General features: G+C 37.8%; 1 protein-coding gene and 1 long non-coding RNA gene across 22 annotated transcripts in view; both read left to right on the top strand.

Moving 5' to 3' along the window:
- The window catches only part of CADPS (calcium dependent secretion activator), a 454502-nt gene that overhangs the window by 94491 nt on the left and 340590 nt on the right, over nucleotides 1-19421 (top strand). For all 21 annotated transcript variants that reach the window (XM_026679552.2, XM_087954541.1, XM_026679537.2 and 18 more), the window contains exon 2: nucleotides 18289-18402. In XM_026679552.2, coding sequence (XP_026535337.1) covers nucleotides 18289-18402 — 114 coding nt within the window. The remainder of the gene's footprint in view (nucleotides 1-18288; nucleotides 18403-19421) is intronic.
- Nucleotides 12132-15757, top strand: LOC148131989 (uncharacterized). Its single transcript, XR_015747469.1, has 2 exons — nucleotides 12132-12414; nucleotides 15438-15757. It is a non-coding gene; the product is annotated as an uncharacterized LOC148131989 (long non-coding RNA).

Here is a 19421-nt window from a genome sequence, read left to right as displayed (position 1 = left end):
AAGGCAGAAAGATTCGAAACAAAACATGATATATCAAGTATTCAACAAAATAAAACTTTTAAAAGTCTGAAATCCCCCTAAAATCAGGCACATGGCTCTATTCCACAGCACAAATACATTTTGCAACTATCTGGATTTTAGCCAGCTGATTAGCATGCTCCAATAAATGGAACAACAATCACTAAAATTATTCCAGGCTCTTCTAACCTGGAATAAATTGGGTTTATAAATTGATTCCTTTGCAATTCAGTGTATATAAAGCTGTTTTTCTGTTTGTTGACAAATACAGTTCACACACATTCAGAATTATTCTGACACTTACTTAAACTCTTCATCTATGTATTGTCTATAGTCAGACTTGATTTTGAGACATAATAAAAATAGGTTTTCCCTTGAAATTTGGTTCAAGTTGTAAGAACAAAAGTTTGGAAGAGAAAAAGGTATTTTTTCCCACCACAGAAGTGAAATTTATCTGAAAGGGATGTGAGAGACTAGGAAGATCCAAATGAGTTGCCAAATATCTCTTTGCAATCTTCTTGAGACTTCCCTACCTAAATTAAAATGGGAAGCAGTAACAAAATTGCTGGCCAAGAAAGGTGAATGAGAAGATCTTCTTTTCCTTATGCTGGTAGAGGCACTGCTAGCAATTAAATTTTGCTTCTTTTCTCATTTGAGATAGAAGCTTGGTTAACTGTTATAAGGGGGATTCCTAATCCTCAAAAGGTTTAGATTTATATGAATACCAATATGTAATGTTTTTATGTACATGAAATATTCTTATGCTTATTTCTGCTTATTAATATAGCTTTTCCTGTCTATCAGTGGGAAATTTCCTCAGTTCTATGTAACCATTGCGCAAGTGTATGATTGAAGTATTCCCACAGACATTCAATCCCATGTCAACTACAGGTATTGTCATTACATCATTGCTAATGCTTAAATTGTCCATCCCTACAACCTAAGATTGATTCAGGAGTTCAGAGAAGAAAGTCACACAAACGTGCACTCCTGTTGAATACAGCTTGGCTTGGTCTTTGTTATATTAATAGTTTTAATTTAATAAGACCATTCTGCAGTAGAAGTCATATTGGAAATTTATAAAGGAGAAATGTAAAACTCATTATTTTTTTCTCCTACAAATAAGGATGTGGGTATCAAATGTCATCTTTCAGTCTGTTCTCTCCCTTTCCTCTGCTTCCTCTTGTACATACTCATGTTGTACATGTTCTGAGAAGAAGCAGCCCATTATGGCTTTTTAGAATATATGCACATATTAAAAACAAGAAACAGATGGCAAGAAGCTCTGACATATATCCTCAGAATCCAGTAAGAATGAACAGACCAGCATAGGTCCATTTTATTTTACTTCACTGTACATTTTGAGGAACAGAATTCCAATTCAGAAAATTTTCATTCCAATCATTCATTTAAAAAATCTAACGAAATTCATCAAATAAAATCTGGGAGCAAGAAAGAGGTTCAGTTATTTTCAATTTGAAGGGATTGTCTTAGAAACAAACTGTAGATGGTGGATGGGTGGATAGATGGATGATTGGATGGATGGATAGATTAGACAGGTGATAGATAAATATATGATAGATAGATGATAGATTATACATAGAGCTTATAGAGAGGTATATACATATACACACATACATACATACATACATACATACACACACATACAGAGAGAGAGAGAGAGAGACAGACAGACAGACAGAGACAAAGGGACAGAGACAGAGAACGCAGGCAGGCAGGAATCTGGCAAATGTTTGGTCTAATAACAAAATTGATTCTTAGAGGAAATAAGGAAAAACATATGAGTGGCTTTGAATAGTTGAATAGCTGGATTCATCAATTTGTATAGGAAACACTGGAATAATACAGTATATTCACACATGATGTTTTCCTGTAAATATTGTTTCAAAAGATGACCAAACACAATGTATTTGCTCCAACAGTCAGAAACTAGAACTATCAACTAAGGAAAGAGTAGAATTCCCAACCCTCATTAGCAGTTCCAAAGGATATCAATGGTATCGAAAGATATCAGTGGTATCAAAGCTCTCCAGAAAGTGTAATACCCTCAGAAGAGAAGTATCCATCCAGGTTATAAAGTCATCAGCAGACACCTTTCCGTGTGCAGAACTGTACATTGGCAAAATAAAACAACCACTTCATAAATCCATGGCACAGCATAGGAGAACAAACCCATCAGGACTAGATTCAGCAGTCCATCTGTATTTAAAAGACAATTTAAAGACAGGAAAGTCCACATTTTGGACAGAGAGGACTGCTGGTTTGAAAGCGGGGTCTATGTCAAAATTGAACAGCCCTCTCTCAACAGAGGAGGAGGGATACAATATCATCTTTCTCCAGTCTACAACACAGTCCTTTCAGCAGTTCCAAGAAGGCTCCACACCCATTAGCACTACTCAGGTGACCCTGAGGACACAGATAAACCTACAAGTGGCCTCAACAACTCTAAAAGAATGCAAATGTCCAGCTGTCTGCAAGGAATATAAATCCTTCCATTCCCCACCATCCAGTCAGAGCTGAAGAAGCTTCTAGGATGAGAAGCAAAATATTTTCAAAGAAAAAAACCAGAAAGTCCAGTTGCCTCTTGAAAAAAATACCTTTGGGAGAACCATGCCCTGGATGACTGAGAATCTCCATAGACATTTGCATTCCATCCGAGAAACAAGACCAAAATAGATTCAAATCTATCTTCTTTTAGGATGCTCTGTCTTGTGACTGCTGCCTTAATAAACAGACAATAATTGTCAAAGATGCTAAGTTCCCAAAGAACTTACTAAGCCTCTTTCAAAACTGATGCTACTGCTGTCACTCCAAACAGATCAAACTTCAGCACCACAAACAGAAGCAGGACAACTCCAGACTCCGGTCCCACTGAACTGTCATAACACTCATTAAAAAAAATTTCTCCATCCTCTATGACCACTATCTATGTCAGTGCAAGCCCATGAGTTCCTAATATGGTTTCCACCAAGCCAAGAGAACCCAGCCTCAGCTCCATACAATGAATCTGAGAGCACTCTGCATAAAAAACAACAACAACCAACGGTTCTTTTATTTTTTTACTGCCAAAAATCCTCTGAAAACTCTCTATGAACATGCCCACTGAGAAAACAACCATAACTAAATGTTGTCTTAACACAGAGAGACTCTGTCTGTGTCTGTCTATCACCTATCATCTAACTATCCCTCCCTCCCCCTTCTCTCTCACACACACATCTATCTCCCATTTTTTAAATGAATCCATCATGGTTATAGCTTGGTATTGCTATGTTTTAAAATCAGTGAACAGAATACATACATAGTGGGGAAAATATACCGCAACTATCAGACTTTCATCTACTCTTATAAATGTTGGTTCCCAAGCCTGCAACTATTAAAGGATGTTATAAAGTTACTGAAGAAAGCATAACACATTTAAAAATGAGAAAGAAGCAAGTTCAAAAGGAGTTTACAGCTCTTGCCCCTGGCCCTCCATATTTTGATTTCTGAATTTTACATGCTGGCTTTCCACATGCAAACAAATTTATAGTTCCAAAATGAACATTATACAATTATTTAATCTGATGTTAGTAATGAGTGACATACAAAATCAGCAATGACGAAATTCTGTCTTTTAATTCTCCTTTTACTTTAGGGAATCTTTTCAATTGGTGGCTCAGTGGTTAGAATGCAATACAGCAGACAAACTCTGCTCACAGCCAGGAGTTTGATCCTGATGGGATTTGGGTTCACTCAGCTTTTAATCCTTCCAAGGACAGTAAAATGAGGAACAGATTGTTGGGGTCAAAATGCTGACATTGTAAACCACCCAGATAGTGCTGTAAAGCACTATGGAGTGGTATCTAAATCTAAGTGCTATTGTTATTGCTATTGCTATTTTATTAGACAAGTATCTTGCCTTTGATTCTCCCTTCTGTCAAAAAGAAATGGAGAAGACATTTGCATGACATCACTGATGTCATGCAAATTGTTGAAGCTGGCTTTCCATTAACTTGCATTGATGCACTTTTAAAGTAACTTATGGAAGGCAACAACTTGAGAAATGTGCTACCATAGTTCCTTCAAACTTCAAATTGAATGCATGTGGCAGGAATGTTAGTGTTCCTTTATAAGTTGACATGTAGTGAAACTCCCAATTCTACAAGTAATGTAAATGTAGAAAAATAAAATCCTTGAATTTAGATTATGGGTTATATTTACAGGGCTCTCCAAACTTGATAGCTTTAAGACTTGTGGACTTCAATTCCCAGAATTCCTCCTCCAGTCATGTTAGCTCAGGACCTCTGGGAGTTGAAGTCCGCAAGTCTTAACCTTGCCAAGTTTGAAGACCCTTGGGTTATATTATCCCAGCTGCTACATTGTGGATAGGCAATAAGAGTCCCTCAAGTTACTTCTGTAGCCCTAAGCCTTCCTCAAACACTGCCTGAATTTTTTGCAAGTTAATATTGAAATTGAACTTAAGTAGAAAAGACTGTTCGTATCCGATTTCAATCTTGCCCCCATCAACATGTGGCCATTGATCCATTCCATGTGACTTCCTTTGTCATCTGATCTGTTTAGTCTTCAACAGTACCATAGAGAAAAAGGCCTCTCATCTTGCTGATTAGATTTAGGTTCATGATTCTCATCTTGCTGATTAGATTTAAATTCAGTAAGTGCTTCCAAATTAGGCAGAAAGGTAGGCTTCTACATGCTCCATTTCAATGGCATTGCTCATAGAAATGGATCAGCAGATTTCAGTAATATTGAATGTAAATCTTGAGATTTTTCAGGAAATACTCAGGTCACTTCCACTTGTTCAGAAGAACCAGTAGTTGAGTAATGCAGCAAATGAGTTTTATTGCACCATCCACTGCCCCCCTACCTTGGATAAATATGTGGTGTCAGTAACAAATAATGTGTTTGCTTTGCTTTTTTATCCATATGACGGAATGCAAAGCTACACTCTTGTTTATGTAGGCTTATGGCACATAGAATGCTGTTGCCAATCAGCTGTTATGGGGGTACAGTGAAAGCTAAATGGAATATAAAAATAATTTAATTTCCTCTTGGGAATTGATTTTCTTTCTTAACAACATTGGTAGCTGTTGAAGCATGGAAATGCAGAAGATCAATAAACTACTGCTGTTTTGCAATCTGGAAAATAATTACATTAAAGGCTGGAAGAGGAAATTTTTCATTTGAGACTATGGTTTAACCTTCAAATTGCTAAAATGGTATACAGTATATCTTTATAGGAATGAAAATGCCATCGGAAAAATTCCAGGTCTTACTTTACAGATTAACAGAGTTGGAAGGGACCTTGTAGGTCATCTAGTCCAACCCTCTGCCCAAGCAGAAGACTACACCATTTCTGACAAATGGCAGTCCAATCTCTTCTTGAAAGCCTCCAGTGATGAAGTTCCCACAACTTCCGAAGACAAGCTGTTCCATTGATTGATAATTCTCACTGTCAAAAAAATTATCCTTATTTCCAGGTTGAATTTCTCCTTGTTCAGTTTCCATCCATTATTCCTTGTCTGGCCTTCGGGTGCCTTGGAAAACAGCTTGACCCCTTCCTATCTGTGGCAGCCCCTCAAATATTGGAACATCCTGGTTGTTCTTCTCTGCACTTTTTTCTGGATTCTCAACATCTTTTTTATAGTGTGGTGATCAAAACTCTAGGTGTGGTCTTACTAAGGCTTTATAGAGTGGTATTAGTACCTCTCAAACACGATTAATGGCCTAGAATTATTTGTAAGCTCAACCATTTTCGCTTATTCAACACATGATAGTTTTCAGTATACTACAATTTAGCAAAAGATGTGGTATTTCACAACAGCTAAAACAAATACTGAGTGAAACTGTTCTTGTATAGAATCCAGAAGGAAAAACCCTGCAGACAGTGGAGACAAAATAAAGAATAAATTCTGGTCAATGATGAGAGGTTGAGAGAAAATGAATTATGCCAGTAGAAAAGGTAGAGAGAAATTGTGTCTGTCTATACATGTAGGCTCAAGTAAAACATTCTGTTCCTTACTCACTCAAATGATTCCTCCTTTCTTCTGATATTGTCTCCTTCCTTCTCATTATGGTGTAAAGATTGGGCCAAGAAGGCACCTGGCTGAGCGACAGGTATGCAAGGAAGGGAAGAGCAAGGGAGAAGCTGGCTCTTCTTTCTCTCAGGTTGCTGAATGCCGTATTTCTTTGACTTCCATCTAAAGCAGAAGCATTCATCCTTCTGTTTAATGTGCTGTTGACTTTGATGAGAAAAAATGAATTATGCCAGTATAAAAGGGAGAAAGAAATTGTGTGTATGTATGCATGAAGGCTCAAATAAAACATTCTGTCCCTTACACCAGTGGCCCCCAACCTTTTTTGTACCACAACCTGGTACAAAATGTACAAAATGATCCATGGACCGGTACCAGCATCAGCACGCACGACCAAGGCAAGGCAAGCCAAGCAACCAGCCAGCCAGCCATCCCCCGCTTCTCCCCGCCACCTTCAACTCCTCCTTTGTACCTTCTTGCGGTCGATGGGCTTTTCGGGCTCTTTCTTAATCTCCTCCTGAGTAACGTGAGACTCCACCGCCATTGGGATGGCTCTTCATTCGAAGCCGCCGCCCCCTTCGACGAAACGAAGGATTTCGAGGATTTCTTCAGCACCCAAACGCCGCTTTCCAACCGACGACCGACAAGCTCACATGGAAGCACTTTCTCAAGCGCCGTCGAAACAAGATGGTGGCGCCCAAGCAAAATAGGCAGCCCAGTACAAAATGATCCACAGACTGGTAGCGGTCCAGGGCCCGGTGATTGGGGACCCCTGCCTTACACACTCTTAAACAGACCCTGACTCAGACCACTTCTTAAGTATAGCAATAGCAATAGCACTTAGACTTATATACTGCCCCATAGTGCTTTACAGCCTTCTCTAAGCGGTTTTACAGAGTCAACCTATTGCCCCCAACAATCTGGGTCCTCATTTTATCCACCTTGGAAGGATGGAAGGCTGAGTCAACCTGAGGGACGACTCATACCCTGGTCAGCATTTCTTTACTCTCCTACCATCGGGAAGGAGATATAGAAGCATAGCTAGTTGTACAAACCGGCTGAAGAACAGTTTTTATCTGTGGGCTGTCAGACTCCTGAATGCTAAATAACATCATAACCACGTAGTATGATAGACTTGGCGCAACGTGCAACATCTTCACATTGGTGCAATAGGACTGTGTGTTTGTTAATATGATTTATTAGGTTGAGGTTTTTTTCTTTTCACTGAAAGTTGTGTTGTGTTGGGGGGAGGGTGCATAAGGAAGGCTCAGCCAATCTCACTGTGCACATGTTGTACTCTAACAATAAAGGTTTGCAATTGAAATTGACCTTAAATCAGTGAGGATCGAAGGAATCAAACTCCTGGCAGCGTGAGCAGAGTTAGTCTGCAATACTGCACTCTAACCTCTGCACCGCCACGGCTCTTAAATGTTTATTTAAGAGGTTTTATTTAAGGTATGGATTTCAGTGGCTGAAACCTTTGTGAGAAGGCCTTGCTGGGTTGTGGCCTAGTGCATTCCTCCATGACCAGCATTGCAAAAGTCAATGGACCTTGTGTTTTTTGTTTTTTGTTTTTGTAGAACGGAGGAAGGACAAAGAGAAGAAAAGCTGCATTATATTATGTGACATTTGTTCTTGTTACAAGGGCGTATACCAATTGATGAAAGTGGACTTTGATCTATGGAAAGGGCATTCAAATTATCAGTGTTTATCTTGTAGTGACTGAGAAATATTGATTTAATTAACTGGTGTTTCCCAACCTGCCAGATTTTATTTCTATGGGCCTAAATTGTAATCTAGTTTATAATATGAAATTAAAAAAAATACAAAAGCAAATAATGGGAAAAATAGAGAAGGGGAAGGAGAAAGGAAAAGGAAGGAAAAGTCTCTGTCTGGTTCAGTAGAATAAAAATTGAACCTCAACTTTTTATTTTTACATAATAGTATAAACTAGCCATTTTTATAATAACAGATCTATCTAATCAGTAAAACCCAAATTCAATGTTTCATTTTTTTCCCATCTCAAGCACAAAGTCCAGAAGTGGTTTCCAAGTAGAAACAAGAGTACTTGTGTTTTTTTTTCTTTAATCAAAGCATAAAGAAGGCTAGTACTGTGCTCTGAGGAGATCTGCACTTTGCCCCATCAAGTCATTTTTTTTTAATAACAAAAAGAGATAACTTGAGCAAACAATTGTGGATGCTTTCCAATCTAACTGATATGACTCATTTCATGGGGTAGCTACCAAAGGATATGATGGGGTTCCAGAGGACATAAACATTGATTGGCAAATTCTGTTCACTGGATGCAATACTGCTGAAGACCATTACAACATATTTTTACTTGAAGTCAAAAGAGTCATCAAACTATATGTACCAATAACAACCCCCAAAACCAGAAAAAACAAATTACCCATAACAATAAGATAACAGAAAACAGAGAATGTGGTGAACAAAACTGGATGCAGTACTCTAGGTGTGGTCTTACTAAGGCTTTATAGAGTGGTATTAGTACTTCCCTTGATCTTGATTGTATCCCTCTGTTAATACAATTTAGGATTGCATTAGCTTTTTTGGCTGCTGCTGCAAACTGCTGGCTCATATGTAGCTGGTTGTCCACTAAGACTCCAAGATCCCTCTCACAGTTACTGCTATTGAGCCTGGTTTCACCCAGTCTGTATGTTACTTTTGGTTTTTCTTGCCTAAGTGTAGGACTTTACTTTTCTCTATATTGAATTTCATTTTGTTAGATATGGCCCAGTGTTCTAGTCTGTCAAGATCCATCTGGATCTTGAGCCTATCTTCTTGGGTGTTAGCTATTCCTGCCAGCTTAGTATCATCTGCAAATTTGGTAAGTTCCCCTCTATTCCCTCATCGTTAATGAAGATATTGAAGAGTACTGAGCCTAAGAGATGGAACCCCACTGCTTACTTCCCTCCATGTAGACTTAGCCCCATTAAGGACTACTGGTTTGCCAGCCAGTTGCGAGTCCATCTAGTGGTGGTGCTTTCTATTACACATTTTTCTAGCTTACTAAGAAGTAGGTTGTGATTTACTTTGTTGAATGCTTTGCTGAAATCTAAATATATTATGTCCACAGTATTTTGCTGGTCTACTAATTTAGTCACTGTGTTGAAGAATGAAATAAGATTGGTTTGGCGTGATCTGTTCTTAACAAACCCGTGCTGACTGCTAGTTATTACTTTACTTGTTTCTAAATGTTGGCAGATCTGTTTTTTTATTATCTTTTCCAGTATCTTCCCAGGTATTAATGTTAGGCTGATTGGTCTATAGTTTCCTGGGTCTGTTTTTTTTTCCTTTTTTGAAGATGGGAACCACATCAGCTCTTTTCCAGTCCTCTGGTAGTTCCCCGGTGTTCCAGGATCTTTGAAAGATATGGTGCAGTGGTTCTGAGATGACCTCTGCCAGCTCCTTTAAAACTCTGGGATGTAATCCATCAGGCCCTGGTGATTTGTTTTCATCAAGATCAGACAGGTGTTCTCTTAATTTTTTTTTTTTTTTTGCTTATTTTAACTTTTATTTCTGGTCTGTCTTTTACAGTTATGTTTTTGGTGGGTTGAGCTATAGTTTCTTTTTGCGTGAAGACGGATGCAAAGAATGAGTTAAGCAGTTCTGCTTTCTCTCTGTTGCCTGTTACTTCCTTGCCATCTTCTCTCTTTAGTGGACCGACTGTTTCCTTGATTTTTTTTCTTGTTATTTATATGTTGGAAGAAACTTTTTTTTATTATCTTTGACTTTTGTTGCAAGTCTTTGTTCGTTCTGAGCCTTTGCTATCCTGACTTCGTCTTTGCAGATTCTGGCTATCTGCTGATATTCTGCCTTAGTTGTATGTCCTTCTTTCCATTTTTTGTACTTGTCCTTTTTTTCCTTCAATTTGCCAGAGAGATCTTTGTGCAGCCAATAAGGAAGCTTCCAATTGTGCTTCCAATAAGGAAGCTCCAATCCAAAAAGAAATCCCTTTGGCGGAAAAACAAATCTGGTCATGTTGCCAACTTTAAAAGCTGATACGAAAACTTATGCCACCAGATAAAGACTGAGTGCACCAATCATCACACTAAACAAGAGGAAAACCTTCTTTGCACCAATTAACATGAGTACCCCCCCATAAGACAGGCTCCATTCAAACATATATGCATCCACCTGTGTCTCCATTCACGCATGTACACACCCATTCACACGTGTACACCCATCTCTTGTTCCATCTACACCTGTACCCCCAGAAGTCAGATTCCATTCAAAGGTCTACACATACAACCCAATATCAGAGTCTACAATTTTGTAAACAACAAACTAAAAGACTCAAGGTCCATCCCATCCCTGAAAGGACCTAATGGTAAAGACTGCAGTGATGACACCATTAAAGCCAACCTCTTTAACACATTCTTTGGCTCATTTGTAAACAGCAATGGATCATGCCCAGTATTTCCTAGTCGAACCACAGACAACTACAATGATCTAATGCATATCGATTTTACAGAAGCCAATGTTGAAAAAGCACTACACAATCTAAAACCATCTTTATCCATCTTTATTATCCAATAGATAAAGATGGTTTTAGATTGCATAGTGCTTTTTCAACATTGGCTTCTAAAACCATCTTTATCTATTGGACCGGACGGAATTTGTGCCTACTTCTTAAAAAAGCTGTCCACTGCCATAGCCAAACCTCTAAGCATAATCTTTGAAAAATCTTTCAGGACCAGCTGCTTGCCAAATCTATGGTCAATAGCCACAGTCATTCCCATCTTCAAAAAGGGAGACCCCAGTCTAGTTGAAAATTACAGACCAATCTCTTTGTACTGTGTCACCTGTAAAGTCATGGAATCAATTATTAACCAATCCATTATCCTCCACTTAGAGACAAACAACCTACTCTCTAATAAACAATTTGGTTTCAGAAAAAAACTATCCCGTAATCTGCAACTCTTACACTATAAAAACATATGGACTACACAACTTGATCAGGGCAAACAATTGACGCAATTTACGTAGACTTCTGTAAAGCCTTTGATTCAGTGGTACACAACAAACTATTCCTAAAACTAAAATCTTATGGTATCTCTGGATACCTGCATAACTGGATAGAAGCATTCCTGTCAAACAGGTAACAAATGGTCAAAATTGGGAGCGTCCTATCAAATCCTGTACTTGTCAACAGTGGTGTCCCCCAAGGCAGTGTTTTAGGACCAACTCTCTTCATACTTTACATAAATGACCTCTGTGGTCATATTAAGAGCAACTGCATTCTTTTCTCTGATGATGTAAAGCTATTCAACACCACTGACAATACTGCTACCCTTCAAAAAGACCTCGACTATGTGTCAGAATGGTCAAACAAATGGTAACTTCAAATCTCAACAAATAAATGCTCTGTCTTACATATTGACAAAAAAAAATCAGAAAATAAAATACAAGCTGAATAGTCAAGACCTTCTTGATGACACAAACTTTGTCAAGGAACTTGGAGTACTCATCTCAAACGATCTAAGTGCTAGAGCCCACTGTAACTACATAGCCAAAAAGGCATTAAGAGTTGCTAACCGAATCCTGCGTAGCTTTTTCTCCGGTAATATCACACTACTAACTAGAGCATACAAAACATTTGCTAGACCAATACTTGAATACAGCTCATCAGTCTGGAACCCTCATTACATATCTGATATTAATACAATTGAGAAAGTCCAGAAATATTTTATGAGAAGAGTCCTCCACTCCTCTACTCGTAGCAGAATACCTTATGCCACCAGACTTGAAAATTTAGACCTAGATAACCTAGAACTACGCTGCCTTCAGTTCGATCTAAGTATAGTACATAAAATTATATATCAACCAAAACAATACAAGAGCACACAATAGATACAAACTCAAGGTAAACTACACCAAACTTGATTACAAGAAATACGATTTCAGCAACAGAGTAGTCAATGTCTGGAATACTCTACCTGACTCTGTGGTTTCTTCCCCAAACCCCAAAAAATTTAACCTTAGACTGTCTACTATTGACCTCACCCCTTTCCTAAGAGGTCTGTAGGGGTGTGCATAAGCGCACCAATGTGCCTACCGTCCCTGTCCTATTGTTTCTTTTTTCTTGTTTGTATCCATTTCATGTGTTTAATACCATGTTTATACTTATACCTGTTGTCTAATAATTTTTTGACAAAATAAATAAATAAAATAAAAATAAATAAACACCTGGCTGTTCTCCTAAGCCTTGTGGTAGGATGGCTGCAGCCTCCTTCACTGGATGTGAGACAATAGGATGGTTGGGAGTGGTTGCTGGGCTTGCCATCTTTTTCCTTTTTCTTTGCCTTCTGTTCTATTTTGGGTTTGTTTATTTATTTATTTATTTGATTTGCCAATTGTTTACAAGATAATAAGTATAAGTGTATACATAGTTGTGAATACATGAAATGGGTACATATAAGAAAAATAAAAGAAGAATAAGAGAAACAATAGGACAGGGACGGTAGGCACGTTGATGCGCTTATGCACGCCCCCTACAGACCTCTTAGGAAAGGGGTGAGGTCAATAGTAGACAGTCTAAGGTTAAAGTTTTTGGGGTTTGGGGAAGAAACTACAGAGTCGGGTAGAGTATTCCAGACATTGACCACTCTATTGCTGAAGTCGTATTTCCTGCAATCAAGTTTGGTGTGGTTAACTTTGAGTTTGTATCTATTGTGTGCTCTTGTGTTGTTATGGTTGAAGCTGAAGTATTCATTGACAGGTAGGACATTGCAATGTATGATTTTATATACCATGCTTAAGTCAGACCGAAGACGGCGTAATTCAGGGTTTTCTAGTTCTAGAATTTCAAGTCTGGTGGCATAAGGTATTCTGCTACGAGTAGAGGAGTGGAGGACTCTTCTCGTAAAATATTTCTGGACTTTCTCAATTGTGCTAATATCAGATACGTAATGTGGGTTCCAGACTGATGAACTGTATTCGAGTATTGGTCTAGCAAATGTTTTGTATGCTCTGGTTAGTAGTGTGATATTACCAGAGAAAAAGCTACGTAGGATTAGGTTAACAACTCTTAATGCCTTTTTGGCTATGTAGTTGCAGTGGGCTCTAGCACTTAGATCATTAGAGGTGAGTATTCCAAGGTCCTTTACAGAGCTTGGGTCATCAACAAGATCTTGACTATTCAGCTTGTATTTTATTTTCTGATTTTTTTGCCAATATGTAAAACAGAGCATTTATTTGTTGAGATTTGAAGTTGCCATTTGTTTGACCATTCTGATACATAGTCAAGATCTTTTTGTAGGGTAGCAGTATTGTCTGTGGTATTGAACAGCTTTACATCATCAGCGAAAAGAACACAATTGCTCTTAATATGATCACAGAGGTCATTTATGTAGAGTATGAAGAGAGTTGGTCCTAGAACACTGCCTTGGGGGACACCACTATTGACAGGTACAGAATTTGATAGGACGCTCCCAATTTTGACCATTTGTTGTCTGTTTGCCAGGAATGCTTCTATCCAGTTATTCAGTTGTCCAGAGATACCATAGGATTTTATTTTTAGGAGTAGTTTGTCGTGTACCACTGAATCAAAGGCTTTACAGAAGTCTATGTAGATTGCATCTATTGCTTTGCCCTGGTCGAGTTGTGTCGTCCATATGTTTTTGCAGTGTAAGAGTTGCAGATTACAGGATAGTTTTTTTCTGAAACCAAATTGTTTATTGGAGAGTAGGTTGTTTGTCTCTAAGTGGAGGATGATGGATTGGTTAATAATTGATTCCATGACTTTACAGGTGACGCAGCATAAGGAGATTGGTCTGTAATTTTCAACTAGGCTTGGGTCTCCCTTTTGAAGATGGGGATGACTGTGACTTGTGACCATAGGTTAGGCAAGGAGCTGGTCCTGAAAGATTTTTCAAAGATTATGCTTAGAGGTTTGGCTATGTTAGTGGATAGCTTTTTTAAGAAGTAGGCACATATTCCATCCGGTCCAATAGATAGAGATGGTTTTAGATTGCGTAGTGCTTTTTCAACATTGTCTTCTGTAAAATCGATATGTATTAGATCATTGTTGTTATCTGTGGTACGGCTAGGAAATACTGGGCATGATCCATTGCTGTTTACAAATACTGAGCTGAAGAATGTGTTAAAGATGTTGGCTTTAATGGTGTCGTCGTTGCAGTCTTTACCATCAGGTCCTATCAAGGGTGGGATAGACCTTGAGTCTTTTAGTTTGTTGTTTACAAAATTGTAAAAAGCACGGGTGGAATTGGTGCTTAGAAGGTTTTCCTCTTGTTTAATGTGATAATTGATGCATTCGGTCTTTATCTGGTGGCATAAATTTTTGTATCGGCTTTTGAAATTGGCAACGTGACCAGATTTGTTTTCCGCCAGAGTGATCTCTTTTTGGATTGAAGTTTCCTTATTGTTATGGGTAATCTGCTTTTTTGTTTTGTTTTGGGAGTTGTTGTTGGTACATATAGTTTGATGACTCTTTTGACTTCAAGTAAAAATATGTTGTAATGGTCTTCAACAGTATTGCATCCAGTGAATAGAGATTGCCAATCAAGGGATGAGAGATCGTTGTCTATAAGATCATAGTTGCCTTTTTGAAGTTACAATTGGGGATTACATCATTGTGGTGATTTTTGTGTGGACATATGTTGAGAAAAGTCAATCATATTGTGGTCACTGCTGGAAAAGGGTTCTTTAGTTTGTATTTCATAAATTAAATTCAAACTATTGCAGAAGATGAGATCGAGGCAGTTGTTTAGTCTAGTGTTGTTGGTTACTAGTTGTTCCAGTCCCAGATTTGTAATAGCATTGTAGAAGGTTGTGTGTATGATTTCAGTTGTACATTCATTTAGGGTCCAGTCAATATGAGGTAGATTGAAATCACCAAGAAAGATAAAAGGGTATGGGCAGGATGCAGCCCATGTTAGTAATGTATTTAACTTGTTTACATGTTCGATGTCATAATCAGGTGCTCTGAAACATAGTAAGAATTGAATTGTGATATTTAAGGATAGTTCACAGATGATGGTCTCAGGGAGAGCAAGCTCCTGGGTAACTTGGATATTTTTTAGATGTAAGGACTTTTTATAGAAGATAGCAACACCACCTCCTCTACGAATTTCACGATCTGATCGGTAAACATGATAGTCTCTTACTGTGGTAATGGAGTCAGGGAGAGATGCATTGAGCCATGTTTCACAGACAAATATAATGTCGAATTTAGCCATATTTAGTAGGAGGAAAAATTCAGGTATTTTATTCACGAGGCTTCTTGCATTGAGGAGTTTGCATTTAAGGCCAGTAGTAGTTGGAATTGAGGTAGTTAGGGGCGTGCATGCCTAGTCTTGGGTGATGGTGGATCGGTTGAGGTAGGGTTGTGGTTAGTTGCTTCTTATTATATTGCTTTTGTATCATCTGATGCATTGTGAGCCACTCAGAGTTATTTGAAATCATTATCAAATCAATAATAAAGTTGTTTTAAATGTGGTTTTATATTCTGTAAGCCGCCTTGAGTCGCCATGGGTGGCAATATAATTTAAATAAATAAATAAAACACATTATTATAAAAATACTTGATCAGATGGTTATCTTTTGAAAACATGATTTCATTTTCTTGGAAAGTATGTGGAACTAGAAGCGAATGGTTTAACTGGAGTCATGTATTTAAAGGACGCTTTAGGAAATTAATTTAATTTTTTTTTTCTAAATGTCCATCAGCTCTGGTCTTTGGCCAGAAATGGTTTCCAAGATGTAGGAGTGAGTAATATATATGTTTGTTGACTCTTTGTGTATCTAATAAGGCTAGATAAATTATGAAAATCATCAAGACTATATTGAGTAACCCAAAAATGCTTTTTCAAGAGGCAAGTGGACTTTTTTTTCTTTGAAGATGTTTTGCTTCTCATCCAAGAAGCTTCTTCAGAGCTGAAGAAGCTTCTTGGATGAGAAGCAAAACATCTTCAAAGAAAAATCAGAAAGTCTACTTGCCTCTTAAAAAAGCATCTTTGAGACAATCATGAACTGAATGACTGAAAATCTCCATAGACCTTTAACTATATTGAATCACAATATATCAAATGTTAAGGATTTGCATTTGATGACAATAATATTTGTTTCTTGTTACTGATAGTTAAACATACAAGTAATCCAAGTTGGAATAAGAAACTCCTCAAAGATTTGAACCTGAGTTTTATATATTTTGCATTTTTTAAGAAAATATAAACCCTGAACACTGTAACACCTAAACATATTTTGCGGAGATAACAGAAATATTTTCACAATTACAAAGAACCCAACTTCAAAATATTCAGAGCGGGGACATTTTAAAATAGAGTATGTCAGTTGGGATAATTCACAGGTTAAATGCAACAAAGGGAAATAAAAAAAACAGTGAAAGCTTCTAAAATATGAGACAAAAATGTGCATTTATGATAAAAGAGCAGGATTGGAATTGATATAGATGGAATAAAAGACAGGGAAATGAAAATATCAGTCTGTGGCCTGGGAACATAAAACCAAATAATAAAATCTTGCCTTCCAGTGACAAAAATAAATGAAATCTTTGGAAACCAGATCAGGAAACCTAGCTGGAGGTGCTGTGTCTCCAGTCGCATAGCCTGTAACCATTTCACAGATTTATGAGTGGAATCAGTGAAAAATAGAAAGATCTACAGGTCTAGAAGGCGATTAAGTCTCACACTGCCATTTCAGCATAAAATATTGCCAATCGCTGTAATTCACTGTAAAGAGAACAATGAATATCGTGAGTATGTTTCCAATCTCCTATGGAACAAACCCAATGGCAATACTCAGACGTCACTCTGAATTCAGATAGTTTAGGGTGCATTAGTGCACCCACAAAACTTCCCCAAAGCCCGCTAAACACATCTGTATTCTTGTTCAAACTGAAGGTTTTATGCACATGATTAAATAATTTCAATAGATAGAATTTCTGTTGGCATAAAAGATTTCACTGAATACCAATGCATCTAGTAATATGGCTTTTATACTAAAATATTCTTAGGCAATGAATGCTAAGTGGAAGTGTGTATAGTCAAATGTCCCCGGATTAACATTTCAGCATTCAGCACAATCTTAAATGTTAATTCTTTTAAAATGTTCTGAGTAATGAAAATCAACTTGAAATATGGGAATTGAAAAGCTGTATATTATAGTGACTAATGTATTGGATTTGAACTCGGGAGAGCACAGGCCAAGTCACCACTCAACCACAGAGTGAATCTGGCCAATCACTCTGCCTTTCAGCCCAAAGTCCCCACACAGAGTTGTTGGAGTGGAAATCAAATGAAATAAGATCAAATGTACCCTAGGTGGGATATAAATGTATCCAATATGATTAATTAAGAGTTGTTAATCTAATTTTGCGAAGCTTCTTCTCCGGTAACATTGTATTGCTAACTAGGGTATACAAAACCTTTGCCAGACCAATTCTTGAATACACGCTCATCCGCCTGGAATCCACACTGTATATCAGACATTAACACAATCGAGCAGGTTCAGAGGCATTTCACAAGAAGAGTACTCCACTTTTCTACTCACAATAGAATCTCTTATGTCACCAGGCTGAAATTTTGGGCTTGGGCAATCTGGAACTATGCCACTTGCGATCCGATCTAAGCATAGCACACAAAATTATCTGCTACAACATCTTCTTGCCTGTCAAACAATCGATACAAACTCAAGGCAAACCGCTTCAAACTCAATTGCAGGAAATATGACTTCAGCAACACAGTGATCAACGCTTGGAATGCTCTACCCGACTCCGTTGTTACAGTCTCAAGCCCTCACAGCTTCAACCTCAAACTGTCTACCGTGGACCTCACTCCATTCTTAAGAGGTCCTTAAAGGGCATAAGTGCACCAGTGTGCCTACCATCCCTGTCTTACTGTCCCCATTTATCTGTATTTACTTCCTTTGTTCATGTTTATGTTCATACCTGCTATCTTGTACATGTTTGACAAACAAACAAATAAATAATTTATAAAAAGTTGTGCATAAAAAGAGGCTCTTCCTTTATTGCTTGGTTAAAATTGCTTTGATAACAACTATTAATGTCAATGGTTTTAATGGTTGTGATATTGCTCGCTGTCCAAAGTCAACTGGACTGAGATGGGTGGCTATAGGAATTGAATGAATAAATAACTTAGTCTATGGTCATTTATGTGGTTCTAAATATTTGTTCCTTTTTACTATTCTCCCACAGATAAGTAAACAGCAATTGCAGACTGTCAAGGATCGCTTCCAAGCCTTTCTCAATGGAGAAACTCAGATTGTTGCGGACGAAGCCTTTATGAATGCTGTCCAGAGTTATTATGAGGTAAGAAAATGAGGCTTAGACATTTGCCGAGTAGCCCATTAGTATTTCTTAGCACTGAACTAGCTCGAAGGTAAAGGATGCATCCTTCAGTTCTTTTAGTACTACTTAATTTAGGCACAAATATTCACAGAGTGGGGTCTAAGAGAACGCCATCATCCAGGCACCTGGATCTTCACTAGAAGTTGAAGATAGAAAACTGACCTAAACATGGCCTGACTGTTGATTCATTTATATTAATTTATCTCTAATGAGTGTTATCATAGGCTGCCTAGACTCCTTTAAACCCTATTTGGAAGTGAACCTGGGATATTTTGCATGTAAATTCTAGAGCTGACCAATAGGTTCCTATTACTACCCCTGGCATAAATTATATAAACATCCATATGGGAAATGGCCTAATTCACATGGCAGCTTGTGCTATGAGTTTTTTTTCTATGTTACTACAGGACCAGGTATGGGTCTAGAAGTCACAACACCTCTTCCCACTCCTCACATCTTTAAGCAGATTAGCCTAATCACTCTCATGAATGGGAACTAGGTTTCCTAAAGCAAAAGAGTGGGTAACCAGAACAAAAAAGAATTTTTGGTTATATTGTTGGATTCATGGAATTTCTCCTCTCAATTGAATCTTACTGTGTCAGGAAAAGAGGCACTGGTTCTTCTAAGCTTTATAAAAGGTTTCATTAATTAACTATTTATAAGGAAGTCTGCATCCACATTTTATTGTATTTGTTTTACTACAAGCACAATTAATTGAGAATGGACTGAGCCGAAACTCAGCCTTTTAAGGAATTGGATTGTTCCTTAAGAATGTGAAGAAGAAGGGGAAAAAAGAATCTTACTGTGAATGCCACTATGGGAGGCTTTGGAAATTTTCCTTTTGAGAAATTCATGGTGGGCTAAATGCTGGTTGCAAGCTAAATCTGGCTCCTGTTCAGACTTCTCTCTCAAAATAATATGGAGTGGTTTGAGAATTGCATTTGATGGCCAAGGGATCTCTTCCAATTTTTTCATTGGCA

The sequence above is a fragment of the Notechis scutatus genome, chromosome 2 (assembly GCF_049901735.1).
Source record: "Notechis scutatus isolate UNSWTSFEM ecotype Mainland chromosome 2, rNotScu1.2, whole genome shotgun sequence".
NCBI classification, from domain to species: Eukaryota; Metazoa; Chordata; class Lepidosauria; order Squamata; family Elapidae; genus Notechis; species Notechis scutatus.
This window is presented reverse-complemented; position numbering and strand designations above follow the sequence as displayed.